General features: G+C 45.1%; 1 protein-coding gene across 1 annotated transcript in view; it reads left to right on the top strand.

Annotated features, from left to right (window-relative positions):
• Positions 1–25,702, top strand: part of SH3RF3 (SH3 domain containing ring finger 3) — a 380,992-nt gene that overhangs the window by 280,831 nt on the left and 74,459 nt on the right. The window contains exon 4 of the mRNA XM_024224390.3: positions 17,531–17,884. Within this exon, the coding sequence (XP_024080158.2) occupies positions 17,531–17,884 (354 nt within the window). The remainder of the gene's footprint in view (positions 1–17,530; positions 17,885–25,702) is intronic.

Here is a 25,702-nt window from a genome sequence, read left to right as displayed (position 1 = left end):
CCCCTCCCGCACCCTGAACTCCTCATTTCTTGTCCCAGCCCGCGCCCTCAACCGTGTGCTCTCACCCCTTCCCACACCTCAACCCCCTGAACCAACCTGGTGAAAATGAGCGAGTGAGTGAGGGTGGGGTGAGCGAGCGACAGAAGGAGGGGGGATGGAGTGAGAGCGGGTGGGGTGGGATCTCGGAGGAGGGGCGGGGCAAGGGTGTTCGGCTTTGTGTGAGTAGAAAGTTGGCAGCCCTATCTGACCCATGTGCCCCTTGCCTGATGTTTCTGTGCGATGAAATGGAATGGTTAGTGTGTGACTATTGCCCTCTTGTTGCTGGCCCATACAGGAGTAGAAGTTCTGCTTTAGCTCAGGTAGTGGAGATAACACATCTTGGCTTCACAGATCCTCTGGTCTGTCTCTATCCAGCCACACAGCTAAAATTCTCATCCAGGCTCTCATCATCTCATATCTTGATTACAGTAACATCATTTTCTCTGGCCTTGACAAATGCAGTCCTGCCCCAGTCATATCCATTCAGAATGCTGCTGCAACAGTCGTTTTCCTAACCCATTGCTTTGACCCCTCTCTTTGAATCCTTCCACAGACTCCTCCTTTTCTATTGTATCAAACATAAGCTGCTTTCTTCACTTTCCAAGCCCTTCCTGACCTATCCCCACCCTACCTATTATCTCTTATTCACTGTCAAGGTGTTGACTCCCATCTCCAGCTGGCCTGCAGTGCCAGTCTTTGTCACGCACTTGTTAAATTTTCAAACAGGCTCCTTTCATGCTTTCTCCCACACGGCCCCTCATGTTAGTGATGAGCTCCCCATAAACATGTGCAAAGACATTACATTATCCCCCTTTAAATCCCCCCTTAACAGCCTGCTTTTCTGTGATGCCTGCAATAAACTTAACAATATTTAGACTGTAGATGGGCAGAGACCACTGCCTATAATGCTGATGTGTATTTTCTCATTGTTTTCTTGCAATCTTCCATTGCCCTGTCTGTATCCATCCATTGTCTCTTCTTGTATAGCTAGATGATGAACTCCTGGGGGCAAGGACTGCCTTTTTGTTCTGTGTTTGTACAGCACCTGCCACAATGGGGTCTGGGTCCAGGACTGGGGTTTCAAGGAGCTTTGATAATACAATTAATGTAATAATAAGAGCCTCTGCATGAGTGTAAAAGAAAATTCTGAAATCCTGTTGCTTAGGATGCACTCTATCTCTATCTCTACTTCCTGAATGTGGGTGTAGTGCATGGGGGCCTCTATCAAAGGAGAATGTTTTAGGGAAAAATTTGCGTCACTGAGATGGTGTGATACAGCAACAGGCAAAATCATTGTCATGCACTTCCAGAAACATTTCATTATGGGTGGATTTTTTTATTCATTAATTCATTTAGCCACCTCACAAGTCAAGAGCATGGCCTAGAAACTCCAAATCCACTTTATTCTGTTGTCTCTCCTGAGAGCCAGTCACTGTATTTATAGTGTTTGAAGGGCTAACATTTGAAGCTAATGAATTTGGACTTACTACTCTGAGACGACTGTTGGTGTGTCTATACTTAGAGCTGGTGACGTAATTTCCAGCTAGAGGAGACATACCTCCACTAGCTCTGATTGAGTCAGTGTGCTAAAAAAGAAGCATAGCTACAGTGACACAAACAGTGGGAGGTGCTAGACACCATGAGTACATACCTGTTTGAGATGCTAGGTACATGCTCAAGTAGCTAGCCTCTCTCGCTGCATGCACCTCCGCAGCTACACCATTTTTAGTGCTTACCCATGCTAGCTCTGATCAAGATAATGTCTCCTTGAGCTGGAAATTATGTCCAAGTGCAGACATACCCTGTGTCATCCAGGAGAAGTACTGCCAAGGTGTCTGTCAGCAGGAATCCTCAGAGCTTCACCTCCCACAACACTCGGTGAAGTCCTGGTAGGCATCAGGAGAGAGCAGAGCCTGGAGGCTTCTTCCGAGCACCATCTCAAGACATGAAGGTGGAAAGCAGAAGTCCTGATAGAACTACTGAGCTACAAGCTCAAGTTGCTTTAGGGTAGATAAACTACGCAGGGATTACTTCAGAGCTGACCTGCTCCATGTGGTCTTATGCAGAAACTGCAGCATCTGCACCAGCCACCACGCAGGTGCTCAGGCCCTTCCCGGCAGAGCTCCTACAGGAGGAAAGGCAGAGGGTTTAAGGCTACATCCTCACTACGGGGGGGGAGGGGTCGATTTAAGATACGCAAATTTAGCTACGCAAATAGCGTAGCTGAATTCGACGTATCCGAGCCGATTTACCCCGCTGTGAGGACAGCGGCAAATCGATCTCCACGGCTCCCCCGTCAACGGCGCTTACTCCTACCTCCGCTGGTGGAGTAGAAGCGTCGATTCGGGGATCGATTGTCGCGTCCCTACGAGACGCGATAATTCGATCCCCGAGAGATCGATTTCTACCCGCCGATTCAGGCAGGTAGTGTAGACCTGCCCTAAGTGTTGGCACTTGATCCAGTCTTCCTCAGCCCCCTCATTCCTGCCCTGCTTGTCAACAGGGTGGTGAATGGCAATTTTGAGGGTGCCCCTGAGGGTAACGCACTGGACTCTGTTCAGGATCCAGTCCCCACTCTCTTCCTGGACCATTTATCCCTGTTCCTCTCTGCATGAGCCCGAATTACCTTGGACCACTGGGTGCTCAGCGCCATAACATCTGGCTACACCCTGCAGTTTTCCTCCTCCCCTCCATTCCACTCCCCTTCCCCATCCCTCTTCAGGGACCCTTCTCACAAGCAGCTTCTCACCCAGGAGATGGAAACCCTCCTATGGGTATGAGCCATCAAGGAAGTTCCTCAAGACAAGAGGGAAAAGGGATTCCATTCCCGATACTTCCTAATCCGGAAGGCCATAGGGGACCTCAGACCCATCCTAGACCTTCGTTGCCTCAACAAATATCTGAAGAAGTTGAGGTTCCGCATGGTCTCCCTGGCCTCCATCATTCCCTCTCTGGATTTGGGAGACTGGTTCGCCACCCTCGACTTAAAGGATGCTTACATCCATATCTCCATTTTCCATGGACACAGGAGGTTCTTACACTTCATAGTGGGTCAATGCCATTACCAGTTCACAGTGCTACCCTTCAGCCTTTCTGCTGCACCAAGAGTGTTCATGAAATGTATGACGGTAGTGGCAGCTTACCTCTGGCCCCGGGGCATTCAGATATACCTGTACCTCGACAACTGGCTAGTCAGAGGCCGGTCACAAGCCCAGGTTCAGTGCAGCCTCAACCTGTGGATCCCCTGGCAGGACCTGGGTCTACTTATAAACAAGCAGAAGTCAACCCTGGACCCGGTTCAGTGGATGGAGTTTATAGGGGCGCAGTGCTCGACTCCACCTAGGCCAGAGCCTTCCTACCAGAGTCGCAGTTCCAGGCCATGTCGGAGCTTATTACCCACAGAAGAGCACACCCTCTCACAACCACCCGGGTCTGCCTCAGGCTGTTGGGCCATATGGCAGCATGTACTTACGGGGTCTGGCACACGTGACTATGTCTCAGATCTCTGTAGCATCAGATGTGGCTAGCATCAGTCTATGCTCCCAGCAGGTACAACCTGGACGTAGTCATCTTCATGGATAACCACCTGCATCAAGTTTTGTCATGAACAGGCAAAGGTGTCTCCGCCGGCCATTGTAACGGCCCATTCCACCAGAGTGCAGGCTTCATCAGCAGCTTTCCTGGCCCAGGTGCCCATTCGTGTCCCATTACATCATCACCCAGCAGGCCCAGGATGACGCCAGCTTCGGCAGAGCAGTTGTCAAGGCTGATTCCCCACTCTGGCACTTCGAGTGCAGAAGGTGGGGGCCCACAAGCATTCTAAAAATTAATACTGGCCACTCCAGGCTTGTATTAAACTCCCAAGGTTACAGCTTCTCTCTGACCTTGGATGGGTAGATACCGCCACCACCCAAATGCAAAAAAAAACTTTTTGAAACCAGAAAGGTGCACTTGGGAATTCCTTCCTGTGCGGTACCCTCAAGCCCTTTACCCCCCTCTGGGGAAGAGATGAGAAAGAAAAACAAAGGAAATCAGTTGTTGCCACCAACTAATTTAACAACATATGCACAAACCTCTTAGGACACAAAATCCAATCCTGTTCTTAAAAAAGGTAAATTTTATTAAAAACAACAAAAAAGAAAATACATCTGGAATTTAGGCTTTTGCTAGATTTAAAAACACCACTTACAAAATTTAAACATCAAGAATAACCTTCTTGAGTTCAGCTTAAAGGTTACAAGCAAAACAAAAAGTATTTGGGGTTAGCACAGAGGAGTCCACAAGCCAATAAGAAATAAAAAGAAATAACCCTAATCGCATCTTTCTACACATTCCCTAATTTACTTACATATCTGGGGTTTCAGATACCTAGGTATGAGCTGATGGTTTTTCAGATCTGGCTTAAGCTTCTCACAGCTTAACTGCTCCCTCTTCCCCTCTTTCCCAGAGAACCACAACACCCAGACAAAGGGAATTTTTTTCCCAATTTTAAAAAGTTCTAGCCGTCCCATTGGCTCTTTTGGTCAGGTGCCCACTCCTTTCCTTTTACAGGTAAAGCAAGTAGAGAACAACCACCAAGAGGGATTCCATAGCCAACTGGCTGGGTGGGTGTCCACAAAAGGGAGCTATCCCCCTCTCATTTATCACAGCAGTATTGCAAGCCGCACGTCCGTGAACTCATAGACTCATAGACTTTAAGGTCAGAAGGGACCAATATGGTCATCTAGTCTGACCTCCCGCATGATGCAGGCCACAAAAGCTGACCCCCCCACTTTCCCTTAACTCTGCTGTTGAAGTCTCCAGATCGTGATCTAAAGACTTCAAGTCGCAGAGAATCTTCCAGCTTGCGACCCCTGCCCTATGCTGCGGAGGAAGGCGAAAAACCTCCAGGGCCACTGCCAATCTACCCTGGAGGAAAATTCCTTCCCGACCCCAAATATGGCGATCAGCAGAACCCCGAGCATACAGGCAAGATTCTCTAGCCAGACCCTCATTTTACCAGCGATGGCCGTTATTGCCTAATTGATTAGAATCACGTAGTGAACAGAACTCCAAGCCCACCTCCAAGAATACTGCTTGTGAGTCACCGAACATAGAATTGATATGAGCAAGCACTCAAAGAAGAAACAATTATTACCTACCTTTCATAACTGTTGTTCTTCGAGATGTGTTGCTCATGTACATTCCGTGACCAACCCTCCATCCCCACCGTCCGAGTTGACGGCAAGAAGGAACTGAGAGGGCGCACATGAGTGCAGGGCTCCAGAGAGCGTTGGAGCCAGCCCTACGGATACCACTAAGGGAAATGGACACAGGGCTGCCCAGAGGGGGGGACAAGTGGGGCAATTTGCCCCGGGCCCCGCAGGGGCCCCCACGAGAATGTCGGAGGCTCCCCCCGCCTCTGCCACAGCCCTGTCCCCCAGCTCTGAGCCCAGCCCCTGTGAGCCGGGCACCCGCCGACCCAGAGCCCAGCTCCCCACCCAGCCCTGGGCAACAGCAGCGCCACCCCCAGGCAGTGACAGCCCATTGGCACCAACCATCACCATCACCCAGCGACAGTCCATTATGTAATTGCAAATGTATACATATCATTAAAGCATTTGATGTTTTTAAATAATGTAGTTCGTGTATTTTCAAATTATTAACAATTAATTTTTGAATGTATTTTACTGGTTATTTTTTACATTTCCAAATACATGTTACTAGAGTATTGCGACTTTTTTTTATGGAAGGGGCCCCCGAAATTGCTTTGTCCCAGGCCCCCTGAATCCTCTGGGCGGCCCTGAATGGACACGAGCAAAACATCTCAAAGAACAACAGTTACAAAAAGGTAGGTAACCGTTTTTCCCCACCTTCTCTCCTCTGGGTTCTCCTCAGTAGGGATCACCTAGCCCTTTAGGGAGACAAAACCCTGCTATCCCTCAAGCTGGGCTTTATTTCTAATTAGTCCTGGCTCACCCTCCGGATGCACCCAGTCTGATTAATTGGTCTCTGAGGCCCATATTACTCTTTTGCAACCTGTGTGGGGTAAACACCCTATCACACAACCTTACTGACATTGTGTAGGACCTTAATCTGCTAACTCTCCTGTTGGTTTCAATGGGGACAATTGTGAAGTAAGATATTACTCACCATGACTAAGAGTGGCAAAATCTGGCCCATAGTGAACAGATATGAAGAAAAATATCCTCAGAAATGTTGGAGATGTGCAGCAGTTCTGAGATTCATTCATCTGGAGATGGCATGTCAGTGACAGAATAGTCAGCATACTTGAAGGGTGAAGGCTGCAAAGCTGGAATTGTTCCAGAAAGAAGTAGGAAAAAATTAGAAAACTGAACTTTTTGATGGGTTCTTTTATTTTTAATTTCCTGGCTTTTTTTTTTTCTTTCCTTTTCTCCTCAGCAATAGTCATTCATTTAGATTTCATTTGCAAAAGGTAACGAGTTATGCTTTGCAATATACTATATATTTTATGTGATTCCCCAACCTATTTGTTTGTCCTAGATCCATATGAATCATTTTCTGTCCAAAGACTGTTGGAGAAAAAGGAAAAGAAAAAAATATTCCCAATTCACCACCCATGAGTTAATGTTTACTCCTGCTGCATGCATCATTTATTTTCATTTTGCAGGATTATGATGACACGTTCTTTCAAGAACATATTGTTCTAATACACTACATTCCTTCAGCCTCTAGATATTTTAGAAATGACAATGGTGCTAAATAAGAAAGATCTTGTTAAACAGGAAAATAGCTTATTAAATACCTTCTACGTTTCAAGGAACAGTATTAAAGAGATTCCCCCCCCCCCGAATTTAGGTAAGCCTGTTAAGAGAAATATAGACAATCTGCTGCATAGCTATATGTTTAGGGATTTATCTTCCTCTGAGAGCGAAACCTTTTATATCTGAGTGAACCCTATATCTCAGCTGTTGAGAGGCATGGAGTTTAGAGTTGCCAGTGTGCCCTAGCAGTGTGCCCATTGTCACTTTGTGCACCTGCACAGTCTATGTTATTTTCATTTTCAGTCTCATTCTGCGTGGAGCAAATCTTCTCTGAATCACAGTGGGCAAGGGGGATTGTGGGAGTTTCTCTTCCATAGTGAATAAACCATTTCCAGAAAAATCTGTTCTACATTTGCTGGTCGCTGCTTTGCAATAAATTAGGACACTTGCAACACTGGATTGTTACAGAGATTAACACCAAGAACTATATAGTAATGCTTTGGTTTTCATTATAATTTCTTCTTTCACATTATACTTCATTAATGTCTCCTTGTCTGAAAGAAGGGTATATAAATTGGCACTTGCTGCAAGGATCTTATAATTTTCATCCAACACATTCAAACTATTCTTAAATTGGGAGGCTTTATATAAACATGGAGATTATAAATGTATTTAGTATAACTTTAACAATATACTTGCTTTTTATCAACCCACTTGTAAGTCTTCAGAACTGTTCTGTTTAAACTTCATTAACTACTCCACAAACCTTTAAAGCATCAGTAATTAAGGATGCATTTTATCTTATTTCCATTTGAATCAAGGGGAGTTTTGCTATTTCACTTTAGTAGGAGCAGAATGGATCCTATGGTTGAAAACTTGGAGAGTACAAACAAAAGCTGTTTGAACATTTTAAATTTTTGTTTTAGTTTCTCATGTATTAGAATGTCGAAAACACTTTTAAAGATGCCGTTGTTCTTATTAACCTGGCAAGGGCAGAAGTAGTTTATGTAGTTACATTCTCATTCATTGATCCACATCACCACACTTGTGAGTATAAGTAACATTCCTAGTGTAACAAATTTATTGAGAGTTAGGAGAATAATATTTTCTACAAATACCTACTGTGAACTGCAAGCACTGTAATAAATTCAGACTGTTTATTTTTAATCATAAAATCAGCCATGGAGCTACAATTTACCAAAGTCTCTGAGAGGCATAAAATAGCAGCGTGTTTAACCTTCTTCGTATTTATTAACTATAAAATATAAAAATTAGCAGTCTGTGGGTACAAACATTTCTAATCTTATCAGAGGGACATTGTGAAGAAACTTTATTAATAGTTTTAATTTGTTTTTAACTCCAGAGTACGGTGAATACATTTTTCTTTCCTTACCATTGTATCCTTTTTTATTAAGCAGACATTGATTTCCCCCCTTTGTTTTTAATGGGGCTTGAATTCAACATGACTTCATTGTTTATACCTATGTTTGCAAACCAGAATCCCTGATGTCTTCATTAGGTAACTGTTTCCACAAAAGGCCCATAGAAAACATGAAACATTGTTTTTCTGGAGATCTTACATAAATTCCACTCCTCAGATCAGACTGGCTCCAGTTCAACAAAATACTTAGGCATGTGCTTCACTAGAAATGCTTGAGTAATCCTATTCTTATTCAGCAAAGCACTTTAGTCCCATTGATGGGACTTAAGAATGTGCTTAAATGTTTTGCTGAATCAGGACCACAGAGAAGTTGTGGTTTTGGTCAACTAGACATCACTCAAAAGCAAATCTATAACCAAATACATAAATAACCAGAAAAGCTCTTTTGCTGGTTTAACTGCATCTACACTAGGGTTTTTGCTGGTATAGAAATATAGTTAAAAAAAAATCACACACTTAAGCAACATTACTATATTGGGAAAAGTTCCTAGTGTAGATACAACACTTCTGCTTCCTCCTTGCTCCATAGTATACTAATTAGCTATTAGCCTATGCCAGCAGCAGATTATGAAACACACACACACACACACACACACACACACACACACAGTCTGGCAATCCATGCTTGCCATCATATAATTTTTCCTCTATTGTCAATTCCACCTGCTCTGAGGAGGGAGGAAGTGGGCGAATAGTCCTGCATACTCCTGCGCACCAAGACCCAAGGTTTATTAGGCCACAAAGAGGCATAAGGGGAATTCTTACTCCCATGTATAGGTATGTAGTCCAACTTACAATGTAGCTCAGTCTTGTATCACCTCAATTTTGATAGCATTTGCACCCAATCCCTTTTTGACATGCACATATGAGATTGAAATGTCTGCGAGAGAGAGAGAAAATCATCATCATGTGTTCTGCAGAAAAGTAAAGTTTATCCGGAGTCTAATAAAACAATTTTGGCAGCAGGGTAGTCCTGAATGATCCAGCTTCGTGCTTGTACCTTTGTAGCCCATGTGGTAAAGGCTCAAGTAGAATATCTAAAAGCCAAATAAAGAAATGGAGGGGGAAAACAGCACCTGGTTCATTTTGTATGACCTGGTGATGGACTGTCTTTAGCTAAATGCCAGAGTCATGGCAGCTTATATTGTGAATTGTTGAGCAACGAGGCTCAGACCAAGGTCAGCAGATTTTTAAATGAAATAGAGCTTGATCATTGTTCCCTTTGAGAGCGAAGGTTGTGTGGAGGTGAACTAGCCCCTGAAGGAAACTTGTTTTGAGAATATCATTGTCTCTCAGGGTATGTCTACACTACGAGGGTAATTCGATTTTACTTAAATCGAATATGTGGAATCGATATTGCAAAGTCGAACGTGTGTGTCCACACTAAGGACACACTAAGGACAGTAATTCGACTTTGTGAGTCCACACTAACGGGGCGAGCGTCGATATTGGAAGCGGTGCACTGTGGGCAGCTATCCCACAGTTCCCGCAGTCCCCGCTGCCCATCGGAATTCTGGGTCGAGCCGCCAATGCCTTCTGGGTAAAAAAAATTTGTCGTCATCCGTCCGTCACTAAAGCCCTCCCTCCCTCCATGAAAGCGCCGGTGGGAAATCAGTTCGCGCACTTTTCTGGTCAGTGACAGCGCGGACGCCACAGCACTGCGATCATGGATCACGCTGCGACCATCGCTGCACTTGTGGCCGTTCTCAACACCTCGCAGCTTATCATACACCTTTCCCTGAGGCAGATGCAGAGAAATCGGGCGAGGAGGCTACGGCACCGCCGTGAGAGCCTGAAGTCGGAGAGTGGCACAGAGCTGTCAGAAACCACGAGCCCCAGCGCCCAGGACATGACGTTGGCAATGGGGCATGTGGATTTTGTTGAACGGCGATTCTGGGCCCGGGAAACAAGCACGGAATGGTGGGACCGTATAGTGCTTCAGGTCTGGGATGAATCCCAGTGGCTGCGAAACTTTCGCATGCGGAAGGGGACTTTCCTCGAACTTTGTGAGTTGCTGTCCCCTGCCCTGAAGCGCAAGGACACCCGCATGCGAGCAGCCCTCACTGTCCAGAAGCGAGTGGCCATAGCCCTCTGGAAGCTTGCAACGCCGGACAGCTACCGGTCAGTCGCGAACCACTTTGGTGTGGGCAAATCTACCGTGGGGGTTGTTGTCATGCAAGTAGCCAAGGCAATCGTCAAGGTACTGCTCCCAAAGGTAGTGACCCTGGGAAACGCGCAGGTCATCATAGATGGCTTTGCCGCGATGGGATTCCCAAACTGCGGTGGGGCTATCGATGGGACTCACATCCCTATCCTGGGACCGGACCACCAGGCCAGCCAGTACATCAATAGAAAGGGCTACTTTTCAATGGTGCTGCAAGCACTGGTGGACCATCGGGGACGGTTTACAAACATCTACGTCGGATGGCCGGGCAAGGTTCATGACGCTCGCGTGTTCAGGAACTCTGGTCTGTTTAGACGGCTGCAGGAAGGTATTTACTTCCCAGACCACAAAATAACTCTTGGGGATGTGGAGATGCCTACAGTCATCCTCGGGGACCCAGCCTACCCGCTAATGCCCTGGCTCATGAAGCCCTATACTGGCGCCCTGGACACAGAAAAAGAACTGTTCAACTACCGGCTGAGCAAGTGCAGAATGGTGGTGGAGTGTGCTTTTGGCCGTCTCAAGGGGAGATGGAGAAGCTTACTCACTCGCTGTGATCTCAGCGAAACCAATATCCCCATCGTTATTGCAGCTTGCTGTGTGCTCCACAATCTGTGTGAGAGCAAGGGGGAGACCTTTATGGCGGGGTGGGAGCTAGAGGCAAATAGCCTGGCTGCTGATTACGTCCAGCCAGACAGCCGGGCCATTAGAAGATCCCAGCGGGACGCCCTGTGCATCCGGGAGGCTTTGAAAGCTAGGTTCCTGAGTGAGCAGGGCAACCAGTGACTTTTCAGTTTGTGGACAGAAAAGCTGAACCTGCCCCCGTTTCTTTACCCAGTTCATTTTGACTATCCTCTCCAGTTACATACCCCCTTCACCCCCTTCCCCTTCCCAAAAAATAAAATCATTTCGATTTTGTTAATGAACACCGTTGTCTGTATTGCTGTTTTCGCGGGAATATTTTAAACCGGGGACGCAGACTGTGGCGGGGGGCGGGTTTAGTGTTCTGATGCAAATGATGCTTCTAAACTCCCGGAATGACAGGCTCCGCACTGGTGGACTGGTTATTTCAATGGAGCCTGCCAGCACTCCTGGGGGGGACTGTGTGTATGTGTCGGCTATGTGACTTTCTGGCAGCGGGGGTAGGGTTACAGATCCCCTGCTGCGTGGATCGGTGAGCCAGGATAAGGACCGCTGCATAAGATCTGTAACCGCCCTCCCCCACCACAAAGTAACAGAGCAAACCCCCCCCCCAGAACATGAAAACCACCTCCAAGACTGACCAGGGTAACCAGTGACCGCACTGTGTATGTGTCCTGATGCTGGACCTGACACCGCCTCTGTACCCTGCTAAAGGTCACTGTCCTGTCCAATTACCAAGCCCCTTCCCCCCCTCCAGACAGACTCTCCCTCAAAAGAACCTGACTGAAACAGTAATGAACAGAAACAAACATTTTATTGCGAACCAGACATGAAACGTGGGGGGTGAAACTTGGACGGGGGCTTGTGTGAGGTGGGTAGGAAAGGACTTATGAAATTTTGGGGAATGTCAGCCTTCTACTGCTAGAGCAGTCTGCAGGGGTTGATTGAAAGTTTTAACGGCCCTTGCCGCCCCTCCTTCTTTGGACTTTGGGTGAGGGTGGTGTGGGACTTGGTGGCGGGTGAGGGCGGTTACAGATAGACTGCAGCGGGGCTCTGTCCTCCTGCCTCCGGTCTTGCAGAACATCCACAAGGCGCCGGAGCGTGTCCGTTTGCTCCCTCATTAGTCCAAGCAGCTTTTCAGTAGCCTGTTGGTCCTCCTGACGCCACCTCTCCTCCCGTTCCATGACTGCTCGGTGCATTTGTGACAAGTTCTCCCTCCACTGTGTCTGCTGGGCTGCCTGGGCTCGGGAGCAGCCCATTAGTTCTGTGAACATGTCTTCACGCGTCTTCTTCTTCCTCCGCCTAATCTGCGCTAGCCTCTGGGAGTGTGCTGACAGGCTGGGTTGGGAGACAGTCGCAGATGTGTCTGTGTGAATTTTAAAAAGGGAGTGAATTCCTGAGACAGATAAATGAAATTGTATACAAAGAACCTAGTCTTTCTCTGTGAACAAGACCATGCACTGAACCTCTCACATGCGCACTCAGGACAAGGTCGAATTTTCGGCCGTCGCCTTCAGTGCCTGTGGACTTGCGGAGGTCTTGGAGTGTTCAGAGAACTGTGGCTGGAGACCTGAACTTCTGGAGCGGGCAATAATGGTAAGCCGCAGACTTGTGGCTGCTTAAAACTCCAGCAGTAGCACTGGCCTCCTTTCACATTGAAAGCAATGCCAGTCTGTGCTGCCAGCAATCAGGACAGCATCAACTCTGCCCCTGTCCCACCCCCTCGCGGCTGTCCCAGGGAAAGATCCCTGTATGCTGCCCCTCTCCCTCCACCGCGTGGCTGTAAAGCAGTCCCAATACTAACATTCCCCTCCCTAATTCAAAGCAGGGCGTCATGAGCGACATCACCCTCCTGAGGATCCCGGACACCCAGAGAGAACGCATGCTGCGGGAAAGCATGCAGAAACCGGGGCCGTATGCCGCCATGCTATGTCGGGCCATGATCCCGGAGTACTTGATTGTGGCGTGGAGGGGACATGTCTGCTACCATGGAGGGCCCACTAAGATCGCCCTACCCCGGAACCTGATCAACAGGCTTGAGCTCTACCTCCACGAGACCTACGAGGAGTTCTCCTACGAGGATTTCTCGTCGATCCCCGGCCACATTGACCGGATTTTCGCGTAGGTGCACTGGGACTTTGGAGTGGAGCGTCTTGGGCCTGGGAATCATGTAGTAACGGACATTGTGAAATTTTTTTAAAATACTTGGGACTAAATAGAGAATAGCCTAAGACAGAGAAATCATGAAAACCCATTTGTTACCTTTGTAAATATTCCTGTTTTGTACCTGATTATTTTTTTACTAGTTTACAGCACTTTTACAAATATACATTGTTAATAGTATAAATATTACCGTTCTGTTTTAAATAAATGTTTATATGTTTACAGCACTTACTGCTTGATCCGTCCCCTGATTCTGTGTCCGGGGTAAGGGATGGGGACGGTTGGTACGGGATCTCGGTAAGGGTGATGAAGAGCTCCTGGCTGTCGGGGAAATCAGCGGTGCCAGCGCTGTCGACTGCCTCGTCCTCCTCATCTCCTTCTTCATCTTCCCCGTCCGCTGCCATGTCCGACGAGGAACCGGCCGCGGACATGATCCCATCCTCGGAGTCCACGGTCAGGGGTGGGGTAGTGGTGGCGGCCGCTCCCAGGATGGAATGCAGTGCCTCGTAGAAACGGGATGTGTGGGGCTGGGATCCGGAGCGTCCGTTAGCCTCTTTGGTTTTTTGGTAGCCTTGTCTCAGCTCCTTGATTTTCACGCGGCACTGCGTTGCATCCCGGCTGTAGCCTCTCTCTGCCATGGCTTTGGAGATCTTCTCGTAGATCTTAGCATTCCTTCTTTTGGAGCGCAGCTCTGAAAGCACGGACTCATCGCCCCACACTGCGATGAGATCCAAGACTTCCCGATCAGTCCATGCTGGGGCCCTCTTTCTATTAGATTGCACGGCCATCTCTGCTGGAGAGCTCTGCATAGTTGCCACTGCTGCTGAGCTCCCCTCGATGTCCAAAGAGGAACTGAGATTCAAACTGCCCAGACAGGAAAATGAAAATGAATTCAAATTTTCCCGGGGGTGTGGCTGGTCAGAGCATCCGAGCTCGGACTGCTGTCCAGAGCGTCAACAGAGTGGTGCACTGTGGGATAGCTCCCGGAGCTATTAGCGTCGATTTCCATCCACACCTAGCCTAATTCGATATGGCCATGTCGAATTTAGCGCTACTCCTCTCGTTGGGGAGGATTACAGAAATCGATTTAAAGAGAGCTTTATGTCGAACTAAATGGCTTCCTGGTGTGGACGGGTGCAGGGTTAATTCGATATAACGGTGCTAAAGTCGACATAAAAGCCTAGTGTAGACCAGGCCTCAGACAAAACCAGAAAAACCAAACCCGTTATCAGTGCAGTTACCACTAGAGTGAGCATTTCCTCATAGGGAGGGGACACAGTAACCCTACAAGCTGACGCTTGTTATACAATTATCTTAGCCATGTGTGACCCAAAACCAATTAACTGAGCCCCTATAGACAATCTTACATAAGGAGCAGGTTTCATGATATGTCACAACCTTTACATGGTCCTCTCCAATGGATCTTTTCCTTCCTGTCACAAGCCTCCTATAGAACTTCACCTAGCAAGATTCTGATCACTCTGCCCCCAAACTGCAGGACTACTCACATGCTTAAAGTTAAGCATGTACTTAAACACTTTGTTGCATCAGGGTCAGAGTGCTTGGCACCTGGATCCTGTCCAGGGCCGGCTCCAGCATTTCTGCCACCCCAAGCTGTGAAACCAGGGTCCTATCACAAAGTCCAAAAAACACTTTATTAAACTCTGAAGATATTCCTAGCCCATTTGATACTCACTAGCAAAATAGTTCATCACGTTCTGTGGCAGAAAAGAGACTTATCCATCTCATAAATTGTGGTAGTGCCTCCACTTCCCTCCTTAACATTTTTAAATAATTCAGTAAGGGTGTCTCCATTGATTGGGTAAGCAGAGCTGTAACACCTACTTAAGAGAGAAGAACCATCTGGTTTCATTGCCACTTGGAGCCTGCTGGCAAATATTAGGCTGTACTAATTTAGAACATGATGAAGTGGGAAATAATGGACATTCTTGAAGAATCTCAAATGGGATCAGCTGTTATAGGCAAAAACTGGCAGGTGCAGTGCACAGTACTGGCTCCTGTAATGGTCCCATATTGAAGAGTGCAGCTGGTAAAATGGCCTTGTAATTGAATGGTATCAGTTACTCCCCGCAGCTATTCCCAGCACTGTCAGTAGCAGTACATCACTAATTGGAGGTGGTTGTTTGGCTGGTGAAGGTTGTCAGTGGATGAAAAATTACAAAGTGTTTATGTTTATTTTCTGGATGTTAATGTTTTATCACCTCTTACTTGGGAATGAGGCTTTGTAAACTGGAGACAGGCATCCATAAGACTTATGAGAGCTATGGAAAAATGCTGACCCGATTTATTTATGTATTCATTTATTATTTTAGAACTCTGTTACAATGATTTGGAACCGTCAAGCTGTTCCACAACAAAGCTACATAACTGCATGATCCTGTTACTCTTGTCTTGCCTCCCTCTCTCTTACTGTTACCTTCACTTGCTGTGTCTTGTTTTTAAATTTGGATTGTCAGGTCTTCAAGGCAGAGATCATGTCATTCTGTATGTTTGTGCAGCATAATGAGGCCTCAAGCTTGACTGGGGTGTTTTGGTGCCACCCTAATAATTAGCATTTATTAATAGCAATACTGTAATAAAATTCATATTCATCCCATGTAATATTTAGTGTACTCTGGTTTAGATGAACCTCAGAGTGCTAGTGTATGAGAAGATGTGCAGGTATTTACTTAGTTAACCTCGTTCATATATTGATTCTGTTCATTAAATGCAAACCCTATTGTGTGGTATTCTAGTTTAAGATAAAGGTCTGTTGGCTGAGTCATACCATCTCCTTAGCCCCCAGCTGTTAGCACCCCTTGTGCCTCGTAGAACAGTGAATATGGTCATCTCTGTGTGTCTAAAGAATTTCTAACTGTGTCAGAAAGGTTCTTTCCTATATGCGTTATATTAGCTGGCAAGTCAAGAACATCAGAGAAATGGGACTTCCACATAGCATGTTTTCTGCATTTTTTAGGGGCAGGGCCACCCATAGCTGTTAAATTGATCATGAATAGTTGGTGGAGAATAGACATTAGTGGTATGCTGCCTCCTCTCCAATGTCTGCCTTCTATGTGCACTGTATGCTAAGTTTGAAACTGTGGGAGAGAGTCCTTGGGAATAATTTTTAATGTTTCCTGTTTATTAGGCTTTGACTGTATCTTGTGAGAATAGGTGCCTCTGTGATACTGCTCAGTTGAAATGATACAATAGGAAAAAGCTTTTGCTTTAATTTTGTACCCAGATAAAAATATTAGTTATGTTTAAAGAAAAAATATTAGAGTGATTTTGGAAGAAATGCTCTTGGTCTGACAAGCCTAGAGCACATATTTATAATAACCCTGGGAAAAGTGAGATGATATACTGGAGACATTGGCAGGGCATAGACAAAGTGATATTAGTGAATTCTTTAGTAGCATTTACTGATACAGCAGCATGGGTACATAGGGTAACAAACGCATCATTTTATTCAACACCAACAATTTTGTTAAACTTAGCCAGACGTTGCTGGCCTAGCATTTGAGATGAGAGAGGCACTGTCTGCAAAAAGAATCTAGCATAGCGCACTCTGCACAGGACTAGGGAATGCAGGAAGTATTGAGTTCTAACCCAAGCTGTGACAATGGCTCCTTCTGTAGTCTCAGGCAAATTACTTCTGGTTACATTTTGAAAAGTGGGCTGTAGTTTTGGGCTCCTCCATTTCTGGCTGCTCAGTTTTAGACCATTGGCCTGCTTTGGCTGTGTAACGGGCCTTAAAGTGGGTATAAATTATATTCCCTACTATTTTGTTTTTTTCTTCTGTTCATATCACTTGACATGGATAGAAATACTATACTGTCTTCTTTAGTGCCTTGGGGAGTTGAAAGCTTGTAGCTGCTTTCAGGAAACTGAATTCTTTAGCCTGAATTGTACTGACTTGTCTGGTACACAAGTCAATACAAAATAGCAAAATTAACATATTATTCATTACTAGTATTTAAACAAAAATTTCCCAAGTGCACAGTTTGTCCAGCAAGTAGGAATAGAGCTCCTCTGGGGTCAGTTCTAAAGCCTGCAGTGTATTTAAGCCCACATTTAGGCCCAAAATCTGATACTCTTACCCACGTTGAATAGTACGCTACTCGACGAATAGTCCAATTGATTTCCATGGGATTACACTCAACCTGGGTGCAAGAGTATTAGAATTATGGACTTCCACTATTTATTTTTAAACGCTCAGAAGGATTTTGGTGCTTCTGTAAGTGAAGTCCTAGTAGCGCTGGCATGAGTGCAGCATTTGAACTCGCAGGTTCAATGGCTAGATGTGACAGCTCTTTAATTTCCCCATTCTTCTTTTTTTTTTTTCTCTGCACTTAGCTCAACGAATCAGCTAAACAGCTTATAGAGATGGACAAGACATGCTTAGCTGCTGCATCTGGCTGTGATGTCCCTTTGCCATCTGACACCAACATGGCAGTAAATTTGGCCCAGTGCTCTACTTTAAACAATACAGGAGCAGTCAGTGCCATTCAGCGGCATATTGATGGCAAGAAGAATGCCAAGAAACGCCACTCCTTCACTGCTCTCAGTATGACACATAAATCCTCTCAGGCCATGCATAACAGGCATTCCATGGACATTAGTGCTCCAGTTTTGATCAGCTCTAGCGATCCCCGAGCTGCTGCCAGAATCGGAGACTTGACTCATCTTTCATCCAGTGCTCCAGCCCAGGTAAAAAATGCATCACGTAACTGTAACGCTGAGCTGAGGAAGAGATAAGGTCTGATAAATAGCTTCATTTATTATACCTGCAATATCAGGGTCACCTACCTAAATACATGGATGTGGTTTATATATAATTAGACATTGTGCGCGACACTTTGCTGTTCATTGACCTTTTTTTTTTCAATGACACCACTTCAGACCGCCCTAAAATGTTACTATTCAATTTTAGTTCTCTAAGTAATAAACATGATTAGGGTCAGTCATGTTTCACTTGTAAACAAACCCCTATTTGGGGAGATTTCAGACTATGCTGTAACCATTATCTTTAGAATTCAACTGAGCAGAGTGTGTCTCAGCCACAGCCCAATTCCTCCACCCCAACCAAAATTTCAAAATAACCACTCTGTCCATTTGTAAATTACATGAGCGTGAATCAAATAACAATGAGCGATTTCTAAATATTTTGTATGTTTGCTGAACTAAAAAAGTGACAGCTGAGATTTAAATGAAAAAATAAGGTGAGTGCGGTAGTATCTTTTATTGGACCAACGTCTGTTGGTGAGAGAGACAAGCTTTTGACCTACATGGAGCTCTTCCTCAGGTCTGGGAAGGGTACTCAGTGGGTCACAGCTAAATACAAGCTCAAACAGATAGTTTAGCATTAAGTAGTTAGCACATAGGGCATAAATCCAGTGTCTTTATTAAGAGCTTGTCTACACTGGCACTTTACAGCGCTGCAACTTTCTCGCTCAGGGGTGTGAAAAAACACCCCCCTGAGCGCAGCATGTTTCAGCGCTGTAAAGCGCCAGTGCAGACAGTGCCCCAGTGCTGGGAGCCGCGCCCCTCATGGAGGTGGGTTTTTTTTAGAGGGCTGGTAGCACTTTAACGTTGCCAGTGTAGACAAGCCCTAAAACCATGATTTTTAGTGTCGAGCAAAGTTATGAATTTAAGCTCCCAGGTTCATCTTTTGAAAGTTTTGTCCAGGTTTCCTTTGAGGATGAGTGAGGACTGATAGGTCAGATATAGAATGATCACTTTGTAAAAGGTGTCATCCTCGGGTGATGTGGTGTTTTTGTCTTTTATCATTTTCCTGTGTGAGTTCATTCAAGAGCACAGTGATTGTCTGGTTTCACCCACATAGTTGTTATTGGGGCATTTAGTGCACTGGATGAGGCACACCGCATGTTCTGATAGGACCCATGGATCTTGAAAGGTGTGTTGCGGGAGATATTGATCATTATAGCAGTGGGGATACATCTGCAGGTTTTGCGTCACTTGTTCTGGCAGTGTCCTGGTCTGTCGGGGGCTTCTGATTGTGAGCTTGGAGAGTTTGGGGGCTTGTTTGAAGGTCAGAAGAGAGGGGTTCAGGAAAGATTTCTTTCTGGATGTGGTCCCCATTGTGTATGGGTTGTAGTTGTTTGATGATACCCTATAGGGTGACCAGACAGCAAATGTGAAAAATCAGGCCAGGGAGTGGGGGGTAATAGGAGCCTATATAAGAAAAAGACCCAAAAATTGGACTGTCCCTATAAAATCGGGACATCTGGTCACCCTAATACCCCATGATGCACCATATAGATTCCAATATAGGGTGATAGGTGACAACTAGGAGTGCTAACTACTTATGCTAAACTATCTGTTGTCTTGTTTTTAGCTGTGAAACTCTGAGTACCTTTCATAGATCTGAAGAAGAGCTCTGTGTAGCTCAAATGCTTGTCCCTCTCAGCAACAGAAGTTGGTCCAATAAAAGATACTACCTCACCCACCCACCTTGTGTCTCTAATATCCTGGAGCTGACACTGCTATGACAACCCTACATTTAAAAAAGAGTCTTTTCAAAGAGACTAGTTCTGAATTTATCCTAATCATTTTTGGTGAAGTGTACATTTAAAAACACGGTAAAATAGTGAATAATATTTACTGTTGTAAATTGGCTGTAGAACACACGCAGATGATGTGTCTGCTACTCCATTGTTTTACCCTTGTGTAGTCATTTACACCTGTGGGGTAGAGTGGGGCAAAATGCTGCCATTGTAATGTGATAGTATTTTGTTTCCCCTTTGTACAGGCATAAATCACTACACAAGGTGTAAGGGACTGGAGAATATTGTCCAGTGTGTTAGACTAACTGATTATAGGAATGCACTACATTTAAAAAATTTAATCCTGAGAAGTAATCTGATTATTTTCAAGGACAAAAGTAACATGGATTGTATTCTCACTTTCTGTTATATAATGGAATACCTACTAGCAATCCTGTCATTCCTATCGCTGAACATGAGTAACATCCTGGCTACTCAACAGGGCAACAATATCACTATGAAACTCACATGCTGGATGCACATTGCAAAGGAACATTTAATCTTATAGTAGTCATGTATAGATAGGGCTCCGTGTCTGTCACAGAGGTCGCGGAAGTCATGGATTCCGTGACCTCTGTGACGTCTGCACTGACTAGTGTGATTGACCCCGGGGCTGCCTAAGCAGCTGGCTCCAGGGCCAGCTACTCAGATGGCCCCAGGGACAGCCACACTGGCCGTTGCTGGAGCAGTTCTGTAACCAGTTGCTCTGGCAGTCCCACAGCTGGCCCCGAAGACCGCCTGAGCAGCAGTCCCTGGAGCACCTGGAGCTGCTGCTGCTCATCAGCCCCTGGCAGTGGTCCCCCGGGACGCCACCCCCAACAGTGGCCCAGGCAGCTCCCTGCAGCAGCTGCCCTCCCCACAAGATTTAGTCAGCGATATTTATAGTATAAGTTTTGGACAGGTCATGGGCTGTGAATTTTTGTTTATTGCCCCTGACCTGTCCATGACTAAATCGTACCCTTAGTTATAGATTAGGGCTGTCAGTTAATTGCAGTTAACTCATGCGATTAACTAAAAAAAATTAATCGCGATTAAAAAAATTAATCGCAATAAATCGCACTGTTAAACAATAGAATACCAATTGATATTTATTAAATATTTTGGATGTTTTCTGTATTTTCAAATATATTGATTTCTATTACAACACAGAATACAAAGTGTACAGTGCTCACTTTCTATTATTCTTTTTTATTACAAATATTTGCACTGTAAAAATGATAAACAAAAGAAAAAGTGTTTTTCATTTCACCTCATACAAGTACTGTAGTGCAATTGCTTTATCCTGAAAGTGTAACTTACAAATGCAGATTTTTTTTGTTGCATAACTGCACTCAAAAAACAAAACAATGTAAAACTTCAGAGCCTACAAGTCCACTCAGTCCTACTTCTTGTTCAACCAATCACCAAGACAAACAAGTTTGTTTACATTTACAGGAAATGCTGCTGCCTGCTTCTTATTTACAACGTCACCTGAAAGTGAGAACTGGCATTCTCATGGTACTTTTGTAGCCAGCGTTGCAAGGTATTTACGTGCAAGGTATGCTAAACATTCGTATGCCCCTTCGTGCTTCGGCCACCATTCCAGAGGACATGCATCCATGCTGATGACGCTCATTAAAAAATAATGTGTTAATTAAATTTGTGACTGACCTCCTTGGGGGAGAACTGTATGTCTTCAGCTCTGTTTTACCCGCATTCTGCCATATATTTCATGTTATAGCAGTCTCGAATGATGACCCAGCACATGTTGTTCCTTTTAAGAACACTTTCACTGCAGATTTGACAAAATGCAAAGAAGGTATCAATGTGAAATTTCTAAAAATAGCTACAGCACTCGACCCAGGGTTTAAGAATCTGAAGTGCCATCCAAAATCTGAGAGGGACGAGGTGTGAGCATGCTTTCAGAACCCTTAAAAGAGGAACACTCCGATGCAGAAACTATAGAACCCAAACCACCAAAAAAGAAAATCAACCTTCTGCTGGTGGCATCTGACTCAGATGATGAAAATGAACATGCGTCGGTCCGCTCTGCTTTGGATTGTTATCGAGCAGAACCTATTATCAGCATAGACACACGTCCTATGGAATAGTGGTTGAAGCATGAAAGGACAAATGAATCTTTAGCGCATCTGGCATGTAAATACCTTGTGACACTGGCTACAACAGTGCCATGCGAATGCCTGTTCTCACTTTCAGGTGACATTGTAAACAAGTAGCAGGCAGCATTATCTCCTGTAAATTGTAACCAAATTTGGTTGTCTGAGCAATTGGCTGAAGTAGGACTGGGTGGACTTGTAGGCTCTAAAGTTTTACATCATTTTATTTTTCAGTGCAGTTATTTTTATACATAATTCTACATTTTTAATTCAACTTTCATGATAAAGAGATTGCACTACAGTACCTGTGTGAGGTGAACTGAAAAATACTTTTTCTTGTTTTTTACAGTGCAAATATTTGTAATCAGAAATAAATATAAAATGAGCACTATACACTTTGTATTCTGTGTTGTAATTGAAATCAATATATTTGAAAATGTAGAAAACATTGAAAAATATTTAAATAAATGGTATTCCATGATTGTTTAACAACACGATTAATCGAGATTAATTTTTATAATTGCGCGATTAATCGAGATTAATTTTTAATCGCTTGATAGCCCTATTATAGATCAGTAATAATTTATTCCTATAAGAATCATAGAATCATAGGACTGGAAGGGACCTAAATCTGTAATTTACCAATACTGTGTTTGCCAAGTAACTACTAGTCAGAGACTATGACAGGATACAATAATAAGCATACTGACTGATTTCAGTCATATCCTCCCTTCACATGTAATAGTGGGGGGAGCCCATGCAAATTTCCTTGAAAACTCCCCAGAAGTCGGAGAGAAACTTTTGAGGTACATCCTCATGAGTACATCCTACATGGGACTGGCGGGGATCTGATAAGGCAGGGACGGGAGCAAAACTCACAAGTGATGTGGATAATGTATATGTTAGACTCACACATCCTTAGAGCTACATATAGCCACTCCCTCAATGTGTAAGAGAGTCTCACTTGTTGTAATTTACAAGTCGAGGAGCTGGAAGATGTAAGCTGACATAGCCTCCACCGTACTCTAACATGTACCTTCTTACACCATCTTCCATATTCTTGATGTGTAGGTTACAGTTTAGCTTCCCTTTAAGCCTCTGTAGAGTAAGTAAGTCTGAGGGAGTCTGAGTGTAAGGGAGGATCAAATTTGTAGCTGCATTTCCCCCTCACCTGCCCTCTCCAGAACCTTACGGCTGTAAATTCTGCCCATTCTGTTCATTTCTAGCCTGAAGAATGGAGATGAGAATATGGCCCACACAGTGCAGTACTGTGCCAAAATATGTAATTATGCCATGATAAATTGTGACAGCTCCATCAGTAAAATAATACTAAGTACTAAACATGGATCAGGGACCTTAACATATCAGATAAATCACACACATTTTAGTTAATGTAGAAATGACATGTTTGGACTTCCCAGAGATGTTACAGTTTATCATTTTTTTGTTCTTGAATTAATCAAAAAGAAATTCACACACACTCCGTTAAAATAATATGAAGGTTTGTCCTGAACGAATAACCCAGGAAATTAAAACTTAAACACCCCTTTTTGAGTAGAATTTGTCTGTAAAATTCCACCCTGCTGAAAAATCACTGCAGTACAATGGGTGGGAGCAAAAAAGACTTTTACCTTAAAAGTGACTGAAAATCTTTTGTAACAAAATGTTGTTTGTTTCCAAATCATTAAGGGCCAGATTGCAATGCCCTTATTCACACTAATATCTTACTCCACGAGTATTCCATATGACTTCTTTGCGACTATGGTGGAAAAAGGTACTCTTCACTGTGAATAAAGGGATCATAATCTAGCCCTGTGATGTGGACACAGTGCAATCAGTGTGTGTACTTAGATGCACGACCAGTGCTGTGGCACAGTGCAGCCATGTAAATGTTGTAGAAGATATACCTGAGATGCATTGATGATATTTTCATCCCCTGGACAGACAACCTAACTTCCCTCATAGATTTCCATGACAAATTCAATCACCACCCATCCATTAAAGTCTCTCTAGAACATTCCTGCACCAGCATCAGTTTCCTGGACACCACAATCAGCTTCAACAATGGAACCCTAAAAACAACTATATGCAAGAAACCCACAGATCCCCACACCTACCTTCACAGATCCAGTAACTGCCCCAAACACACCAAGACATCTGGTACCTACAGCCAGGCAATCAGATACATAGGCGCCGACTCTGTGGGTGCTCCGGGGTTGGAGCACCCATGGGGAAAAATCGGTGGGTGCTCTGCACCCACCAGCAGCTCCCTGCCCCGCCCTCCCGCCCCAGCTCACCTCCACTCCGCCTCCTCCCCTGAGCGCGCCACATCCCCGCTTCTCCCCCTAGCTCCCAGCGCTTGCCACCGTGAAACAGCTGTTTCACGGCGGCAAGCACTGGGAGGGAGGGGGAGGAGGGGAACACGGCGCGCTCCAGGAAGAGGTCGGGGCGGGGATTTGGGGAAGGAGTCCAATGGGGCAGGGAGGGTTGGAGTTGGGGTGGGGACTTTGGGGAAGGGGTTGGAATGGGAGCGGGGCAGGGGTAGAGTTGGGGCAGGGCTGGGGGCGAGCACCCACCGGCGCCGGGAAAAGTTGGCATCTATGCTCAGATACCACAAAATATTCTCTGAGGAGAAAGTCTGGGATACACGCATTAACAGACTTAAAACTGCCTTCACCAAACAAGAATGCTGCACCAAAAAAGGAGATCTCATCATGGAATGGGCCACCCAAATACCCCAAGAGAACTTGCTTCAATGCAGGGGGAAAAAAACCCTCTGACTGCACATCCTTAGTTGTCACTTGCCACCCCACACTGGAACCCATACAGGGTATCATTAAACAATTACAACCCATACTCGATGGGGACCCCATCCTGAAAGAAATCTTTCCCGGAACCCCCTCTCTGCCCTTCACACAACCTCTCCGCCCCGCAAGCTCATCATTAGAAGCAAGCTCCTCACAGACCAGGCCACATCAACTCAAAGTTGCATCACATCCTGCCAGAACAAAAGATGCAAAACCTGCAGACATCTCTCCACTGCAACAATGATCAGTACCCCCTATAACACACCTTTCAAGATCCATAGGTCCTACATATGCCTATCACACAACATGCGGTGTACCTCAATCCAGTGCACTAAATGCCCCAAGAACAACTATGTGGATGAAACCAGACAATTACTATGCTCTCTAATGAACTCACCCAGCAAAATGATAAAAAAGACAAAACCACCCTATCACCCATGGGCGAACACTTTTCACGAAACAGTCACTCCATATCTGATCTCTCAGTTCTCATCCTCAAAGGAAATCTATACTGGGAATTCAAATTCATTACTTTGCTAGACACTAAAAATCATGGTCTTAATAAAGACACTGGATTTAGGGGTTATTCCAACAATCTGCAACCTACTAACCCCCTTTTTTGGTCCTATGATTGCAGAGGTGTTAACAAGCCACTTCACCTTGAATTGTCACTTAGAATAAGTGCTAACTACTTATGCTAAACAATCTATTCCACCTTGTATTTAATTGTGACACTCTGGGTATGTCTACACTTCAGTTAAACACCTGTGGCTGGCCCAAGTCAGCTGACTCAGGTTCACGGGGCTTGGGCCACAAGACTGTTTAATTGCAGTGTAGATGTTCAGGCTCGTGTTGGAGCCTGTGCTCTGGGACCCTGTGAGGGGGAAGAGTCCCAGTGCCCAGGCTCCAGCCTGCGCCCAAATATCTATACCTCAATCAAACAGCCCCATAGCCCAAGCCCTGCGAGCCTAAGTCAGCTGACAAGGGCCAGCCACGGATGTTTAATTGCAATGTAGCCATATCCTCTGAATAACTTTCCCAGACTTGAAGAAGAGCTCT

This window comes from Terrapene carolina, unplaced genomic scaffold (assembly GCF_002925995.2).
Source record: "Terrapene carolina triunguis isolate 2854851 unplaced genomic scaffold, T_m_triunguis-2.0 Scaffold21, whole genome shotgun sequence".
NCBI classification, from domain to species: domain Eukaryota; kingdom Metazoa; phylum Chordata; order Testudines; family Emydidae; genus Terrapene; species Terrapene triunguis.
This window is presented reverse-complemented; position numbering and strand designations above follow the sequence as displayed.